Raw genomic sequence first — 9154 nt, forward strand, 5'->3', positions numbered from 1 at the left:
CTCTTCTGGGTTCGGATTAGTCATGACATTTAGGTCTGCTGAGTTTGGATCAGCTATGGCATTCGGGTCTGCTGAGTTCAGATCAGCTATGGCATTCGAATTTGCTGACTCTAGATTAGCTATGGTATTCGGTCTGCTGAGTTCGGATCAGCTATGGCATTCAGATCATATTTTTCTAGGTTCGGATCAGATTTTTCTGCTTCAAAAATTGGGTCAGCTGAACCCGCTAGATTACTAAACAGCAGTTCGGGTTCACTCTCTATCTCCCCATGAACAGGAACTTGGTGTTTATTAAAATAGGGTTCATTTTCAATAAAGGTTACATCCATTGTTATGTAAAATTTTTGAGTTGATGGGCTGTAACATTTATACCCTTTCTAGTACGACCCAAAATCCAAAAATACACACCTTTCTGCACAAGGTTCAACTTTGGAACGAAACTTCTTTTGAACATGAACATACACGGTACATCCAAATATTTTTGGGGGCATGTTTAGAATGGAAGGAATGTGTACATGATTAGCTGGCCTTTGTAATGGAGTTTTGAACTCATTGGTTTTTGTAGGAACACAATTGATCAAATATACAGCAGTGGACACAACATTATCCCAAAAAACTTGTGGTACATGGTTTTCAAACATAAGTGATCTAGCGGTTTCAAGAATATGTCTATTTTTTCGTTCTGCAATTCCGTTTTGTTGTGGTGTTCCTACACATGAGGTTTCATGCACTATTCCGTTATCTTTAAAAAAATATTGTAGATTTCTTTTAATGTATTCCCTATCATTATCACTTCTAACCACCTTTATTTCCTTCTCAAGTTGTGTTTTTACCATTTTGTAAAAAAATTGAAAATTTTTGGGTACTTGATCTTTGGACTTAAGAAGGTAAAGCCATGTCATGCGAGTACAATCATCAGTAAAAAGAATGAACCATCTATAGCCAGATTTAGATACAACTGGAGAAGGACCCCAAACATCGGTATGAACCAAATCAAAAGGAAAAAGACTTTTATTCAAGCTAGCAAGATAAGTTGCACGATGGCTCTTGGCCCTAATTCATGTTTCACAAACAAACTCTTCATTATTTAAACCCGAAAATAAAGTAGGGGATAACTTTCTCATATACCCAAATGAGGGATGCCCTAGTCTCCTATGCCATAACCACACTTTTTCCTTCGAACTCTCATATTTACTCCTCACAATGCATGTATGACTTAACTTCAAGTTGTCCAAGTAATACAATCCTTCCCGCTTAGTACCACGCCCAATAATCTCCCTCGTCAGGATATCCTGGAAGATACAAAAATCAGGAAACATTAGGACTGCACAATTCAATTCTTCTGTAATCTGACCAACCAATATAAGTCTAGTAGATAAAGACGGAACAAACAGGGTATTTTTAAGAGTTAAGGTAGAAGAAATAGGTGCATCACCCATTCCTTTCACGGGATAAGAAATGCCATTTGCATTTAGAATCCCATTCTTCCTTGGTTCAGTAATATTTACAAGGTCTTTTTCTAAAAAGGTCATGTGATCGGTTGCTCCAGAATCAATCACCCAATTTTGTAAGTTTTGGACATAACAGTTATTCTCAGAGATTGAAATATTACCTTGAGCCAATTGCTTACCTGCTGTCCCAGAATTAGAACCCAAAACTAACCGGTCTGAAGGCACTGTAGTCGTGGCATGTGCTGCTCCATTGATCTGACCCGAGTCAGAGGCTTGACCCGAGCTGGTTTGGGTTTGTTTGAACAGCTGATCAGACCCGAACTTGCTGCCTTTCTGGTTTGGTTCTGCTGGTCCAGACATTACCATAGTTGCACGCCCCTTTTGACCATCTGGTTTTTGTTTTATCTAGTCTTTCCACCATTTGGGGTAACCAATCAACTTAAAACAATTTTCTCTAGTATGTTTCGAACCCCCACAATGAGTACAACCATATTTTGTTTTAGTTCTTTCTTGGTTCTGTCCAGGTTTAGTAAAAGTTAGATTTACCTCAACCGGCTTATACCCACGAGACACCAAGGCCATTAGATTGTTTCCCACTTCATCTCCCTTCACCACCACCACCTGGCACATTTCTTCCTTTCGACACCAAGGCCGTATCCTGCTCAACCGGCTTATACCCACGAGACACCAAGGTCGTATCCTGCTCAACAGTAGGGAATGGGTTCATTTGAAGCACATCCGCTCTCACATTGTCGAGGCGTTCGTCAAGCCCATCTAGAAAGGTGTATACTCTATTTTCTTGAACATAAGAGTTAAACCTTTCTATGTCGCTAGTGTGCTCCATTGAATTTGGGCATTGAAAGTCAATCTCCCGCCAAAGAGTTTGCAACTTGCTGTAATATTCTTCAACCGATCTACCCTGTTGCTTGAGCTTTGCAACTCTCTTGTTTAAATCATACACTAGAGATGCATCGTTGCCGTTGAAGAATGTCGTAGCTATTGCGTCCCACACATATTTTGTAGTCGGAAAGTGGATGAAGTTGCCAATTAGCCTCAGTTCAAGTGAATTAATTAGCCATCCCTTCACAATTGAGTCATCAATACTCAACTTTCGGAATAGAGGATCTGCTGGCAGCGGTTGACTAGGGACCCCGGTGATGTGTCTCAACTTATCCCGTCCCATCTAGTTTCAGAGAAATAGGTGGTGCAGATCCTTCGGTTGATGGTGTGTTATTAGGAGATGATTGTTGTAGGATGAGGAGTTGGGTTAACTTTTCTAGGAGAGCAGCGGTATTTGAAATCTCTCCTACTTCAATAGTTTTGATAGGTTTTTCAGGAGGTACCTCTGCCATTATTTTCGAAGATAGAGATTTGGTAAGCTGCTAGGAGTTTCGGCAAAAAAATCAATAGCGGAAACAAAACAAAAAAGAAAAGAAAATCAACAGCGGGGTAACTCCTTAAAGTGTTATAATTTGAGAAATCGAGGAGGGGACAAGAAGGACTTCAATTTCTCAAGTTATAACACCAGGTCACACCTGCTCTGATACCATGACAAAAACATCATAGCAGCATCACAGAAAAGAGAATCAAACGAACACAGAGATTTTAACGTGGTATCGCCTATAGCGCACTCCACGACACACACACCCTCTCAATATTTTATTTCTTCTCAAATTGTTTTGTTACAACACCCACAACACTTCAAAGAATAATATTATTCTGTCACACTTTTCTGTTTTAGAGAAACAAAGCTTATATGCCTTTATTAGGGCTGTACACGGCTTTGGTAAGATCAGCCAATATGGTAATACATCAGCCAATATGCTAGTACATCAGCCAATATGGTAGACAATATTCAATCAATCAATTATGGTAATAATTGATTCAATTCCAGCAGGATCATTCAATTCCAGCAAGGACTCGGTTTTGGTAAGAATCTTGATCTTCTCCTCTAGATCTGGTGTGGCACCGACTACACGTGTCAACTTGTCATTCCAACAGAAACAAAATTCATGCAGGTCACATTGGAACCTGATCTGTGCAGCAAGTGTTTGGGCTCTCTGGCGGGAGAGAAATAAGAGATTATTTTCTGAAAAAAGAAAGGCGATACATCGTCGGATCACCGATACAGCATTAGAGATAGAGAACTGGCGATTATACATTTAGGGTTTATCCATGAATCCCAACAAGAGGTTGAGATATTAATCAAAATGCTTCCTTTGTATAGGTGTCAGAGTATAATATGTATATTTAGGACTTGTAAATGAACTTATTTTATCAACATCTTTGTTGTCAGCAATTGCCGGCAACCATTAAAAAAAAAAAGATTACTGTCGAGACCAACCAAGGACCCCTCATTATGATTATTATTAATTTATGTTGTTAGTTTCTAGTGTTTTGAACTATTTATGTTGCTTGGTTTTTAACATAGGCATCTCACTATTGTATGTTTTTTTTATGTTAAACACATACAACAAAGGAATATTTAAGTAATTAGATATATAGTTCATTGATCTCTTGCTTATGTTTATGAAGATGTTGTATTTATTTTTTTATGTTGTATGTTATTTAATTTATGTTGTTTGTATGTTGGTTGAAAAAAATAACTTATATGTTATTTTATGTATGCATGTTTTAGGTTAGCAAATTAGGGGCTAGCCAATTAAATAAATGAATTCTGAGTAAAGCTAGGGTGTGATGTGTTCACCAAGAGAGTTTGGTGAGCACAACTTCAAAAGTATGTCGGATCGACTTCAAACGTCGAATCCACACTATTGAAATCCATGTACTTCATGAGTGATGTACGTACATGCACAATTTTAAAAGTTTTGATTTTATTTACAGCAAGATCAAGTGGTCAAAAAAATAATACAAATTGAATATATAAAACAATTTAAAAATTAACTTATAAAATGTTCATTCCTTTGACCGCTTGACCTTGTAGCAAATAAACTCGAAACTTTCAAAATTTTGCATGTACAATCATCACTCATGACGTAAATGAATTTCAACAGTTTTAATTTGGTGTTTAAAGTCTATTCGATATACTTTTGGAGTTGTGCTCACCAAACCCTCTTGGTGAGCACATGATACCCTATCTTTACTCATGAATTCTTCTGTAAAAGCTAAAACCTTATTCTATCGGTAAAAATCATCTTACCAAGAAAATTAAGAAGGGTTTTCTTTTTTCTCTTGGTAATACATATATAACCGATAGAAGAACAACCCTTCTATTGGTAATGGGTTCCATACCGATAGAACATTGAATAGTTCTTCTATCGTGTTGGTCTTTAGCTACAGGAAATTACTTAGAGTCATTTATCTATTAGAAGACTATATTTGTGTATTAGTGCCGTATGCAGAAGCTATGGTCAAAATACAGAAGTATGTCAAACTGATGGTTCATGACAGTCAGGAACGGTCCTGGACAATATATCTGTTACAGCTATAGCCTGCTTTTTGGGCGGTGTTATTTTGAGTTGCTATGAATTAATTGTTACTGCTAATGCTAAAATTTTGAACTTAGTTAAAATGATTATAAAAGTTTTGCTACTAGAACTTGTAAATATTCTTACTAGTTAATTATAAACCTAAAAAAGATAGTGCTTTGATGATCATCGAAACCAAGATATGGCCCATTTCATAAGATCCAAGAAGTGGTCCTAAATGTCAATTATTCGAAAGAAAACCAAGAGACATCGATCCAGTTCTAAATATTCTTATTAGTTAATAAGAAACCTAAAAAATATAGTGCTTTGATAATTAGAAACCAAGAAATGGCCCATATTCATAAAATCCAAGATGTGGTCCTAAATATCAATTATTCGAAAAAAAACCCAAGAGACATCCATCCCATTATTAGATTTATTGCCAACCTCGTTGGATTTAATGCCAACATTGAGCATATATGTAATATAATTATGTATTGTTTACTATCATATATGGTTGTTAATTAAATTGATCAAATAAGGAAATAGACAATTACTATATTAATTAGGATGTGGTCCACAAATGTGTAGAATAATTTAGGCAAATATCAAATCATTGATGGACTGATTCTGAAATTTGCAATTAAGGAAACTGATTCTCCAGCTGCTGCACGGATTTTGATGCAGTTGCACATTTTTTGATGCACGTCTTTTTTTAAGTTGGCATGTGACCAGAAAATTGGTTTAGGGTTAGAGTTTGGCAATATGTCGAGATAGGTGAGATCATTGAGGAATTGTGAATACGATCTCATTGAGGAATAGATAGGTGAGATCATTGATTGGTTTACGATCTTACCCTGTAGCATTCTCTACTTCTCCCCATTAAAGAATAGATTGGTGAGATCATTGAGGAATTGTGAATACGATCTCACAAGGGCAGTCTTGTAGCTTTGGAAAGCTTCATCCTATCACTAAGGAGGCCGCTGATGCTTCAACCTCTACATCGACACGAAGGTTTTCTTGCGGCTGTCTCACAAGTTCATCAACCGCTTTTGAGAGAAGCTTTGCATAAAGACGCTAATGGAATCAGGTATTGTGTCTACTCCCTAAGAATTGATGAATTTTGCATGATGGCCATTTTGGCATAGGAAGATCAATAGTGGCGTATTGAATTGAACTATTTATGTGTAACAATAAGGTTCCAACACCCATGTGAACAAACAATGCAAATAATTATTTTTGATAAAATTATTTATCTCAAATTATGTTATGTTCTAACCTTGGGTACAATTAATAAATAATTATTTGATATTTATGTAACACAACACACCTATTCGGCAATATTTGAAAGACTAGATAGAGTGCTAGGTATGGTGTAACATAGGACTCAGATGTACACACGTGCATAGTAAACCACCTGCAAAGAATATATAGCGATCATGATAATAGAATAGATAATTAAATTCAACAAGGTTAAGTTAGGTTAATTTAGGAAATTAAGTACTTTAATTGGAAACTCTTCTCAACTTGAATTCATCTCGATAATCGAATAACATAAAGTTGGTACTCAAATGTGTGTTTTGATGATCATAGAAACTAAGATATGGCCCATACATTGATAAAATCCAAGAACTGGTCCTACATGTCAATTATTAAAGAGAAAACCAAGACACATTGATCCCACGTGAACAAACCATGCAAAGACTTGGCATTCTCGTATAAATGCTAGATCTAGTTTGTAAAATTATTGATCTCAAATTATGTTATGATCTTATCTTTGGTACAATAAGTAATGATTTGATATATATGTTATAGAACACACCTATTCGGCAATATTTGAAATATTAGATAGAGTGCTAGCCACAGGGCAAGTTGGAGTCAGACGGACACACAATTATATATGTAAACCACCTGCCGAGAATATGTAGTGATAATGATAACTGAATAGATAATTGAACAGATAATCGAATAGAATAAATCTAGTACCTGAAACTCTCATAGAACAATACAGTTGTGCACTTGCAATCTTTCTTTTATGACCACGTGATTTCACATCACAGTTTTACAAGAGATTGTACTACCTAAAGCAAGTGATAACCGGTGTGAATTCGGCTCAATATATCCATCAATGTAAACACACTGCCAACCCAACTATTAGACCAGAGGAACATGATATATTGATGGCAGTCCCAACACAGGAGGAAATAATGAAATTATTCCGCATAGGCTTGTCACTGATGGGATAATGTCAAGGTTTCTTCAAATTAGCTATTGGAACCTTTATAGCATTAACATATTGGGTCCAATTCAACAAGTTTTACCATGGGGTTAATTAACACCAACTGACCGGTTGTCAAGTTATATTATTCCCATTCCAAAAATTAATGAGCCCACAACGCGAAAAGCCTATCGATCGATCACAGTCAGTAACGTGACCACAACCCTACATGGCAAAAATTATTTTCAACAAACTAGACAGTCTTTTGAAGGTGATGAATATTGCAAACAAGAAAGTTTTAATGAGGGAGGTTATATACTCATTTAATGCCCCAACATACGCAGATAAAACCTTCATACTAAAAACCAATATCAGTTAGGCCTTTGATACAATACGATGGCAATTGTTTCAGCGTCAATGCATGTGGTCAATACTCCAACCAAACTGATACACCTCATTATCTCTTCTGTGGCATCGAGCCAAATTACAATTATTGTAAATAAAAGTGGAGATGAATTTATAATCCCGAATAGAAGACTCAAACATGGTTGTCCATCATCCCCCTATTTGTTTATATTACCAATGAAATTCGCTAACAAACATATTCAAATTTCCCTAAATAGAGGACCAATCACTAGAGTTCAGCTTGCAAGAATAGCACCGAAATTGACCAATGTTATTTATGATGATGACCTGATCATGATTATGAGACAAGCCACACTTCAAGAGGTATGTGAGTTTGTCAGCATACCTGAGAGACAGAGTTCAGGCTGCTGATGATACCAGTATGCTACCCTTTGATTCAGATGCTTATGCTTCACCTGTCTCTTCTTCTGCTTATTCTCCTGGCTCTTCTTCTTATGCTAGCTTCACTAGAGAGTCTTGCTCCACATGTTATAGATTGAGATCTAAGATGTGGCTGCTATTTGATATTCTTTTGTTCCTTATGAACTTGCTTAAACTCTATCTTAGTTTTAGTAGGTAGCTGTCAAGCTTTTGGTCCTCAACTAAATGTAGCTTCTATGTTGTTCTATTGTTGATGTTTCTATATTTTGTACAATGGACCTATATTCTATTGCTTACTGTAAGAACTATCTTTTGTTACACTATGAAACAAATGAGGGTTGCCCACTTTTATATAAAAAAAGAGGTATGTGAGTACAAGCAAATTCTGGTTGTTTTGGATAGAAACTCGAGTTTGTTATAAACTCAAAAATCAATAATTTGGTTTAGTATGGAGTGTTCCATACTTTGTAAGGAACGCGTTGTGGGGGAGCTATGAGTTAAAGAGGCAGGAACAATGAGCGATATATTTGAGTGTTCATTACACATAAAAAGATAAAACAGGACCTGACACCTAAAATTTTAGTTAATAAAATCAATAGCAAGCTAGCGGGATGGAAAATTACTATAATATCGCATGCGGATAAGCTTTCTTTGATCAAATAGTTAGTAATGTTGATACTAGTTTACTATATGTCTATATGTCTATGGTGATGCCACCAACAAGAACAGTGAATGACATAAACTTCATCATGAAACTCGTTGGCAGGGAGGGGATGAGAAAGCTATTAGGTCCGATTGATTTGATTACAATTTATAATAGTGGAAAAATGAGTACATACAATGACTAATAGGCTCTCAGGTGGTACAATCCATTCAGGATAAGGCTCAAAGGCAAATGACCTGCGTGGAAAAGTAGCAAAGGGGCCTTACTACAGTTGTTACAACAGATATCTTACTAGGAATAGGAAGGTTTTCTCGGCAACAAAAATGGCGCCCGCTTCAATCATTGCACAATAAAGGATGTTACAACAGATATCCTAAACCCTAACCGTAAATTACCAAACACAAACTATTTAACAAAAATTACAAAATTTATTTAAATTAAAGCATAAATTGTTAACTCTAACCCTAAACAATAAACCCAAAAAATTCAGAAAAAAATCGAAACTTAAACTCAATTAAACAATCTGTCTACAATTACATTAAATTATATGAAACTAAACAATCATCTACAATTACACTAAATTACATTGAGGAAAAAATATCAACAT

The 9154-nt window shown here is 36.0% G+C and overlaps 1 protein-coding gene across 1 annotated transcript; it reads right to left on the bottom strand.

The window, feature by feature from the left end:
• Nucleotides 1-2049: 2049 nt before the first annotated feature.
• On the bottom strand, nucleotides 2050-2634 carry LOC144553731 (uncharacterized). Its single transcript, XM_078301935.1, has one exon. It carries the CDS (start codon nucleotides 2632-2634, stop codon nucleotides 2050-2052), a length of 585 nt encoding a protein of 194 aa, XP_078158061.1.
• Nucleotides 2635-9154: the final 6520 nt, after the last annotated feature.

The sequence above is a fragment of the Carex rostrata genome, chromosome 5 (assembly GCF_964058835.1).
Source record: "Carex rostrata chromosome 5, lpCarRost1.2, whole genome shotgun sequence".
Lineage (NCBI taxonomy): Eukaryota > Viridiplantae > Streptophyta > Magnoliopsida > Poales > Cyperaceae > Carex > Carex rostrata.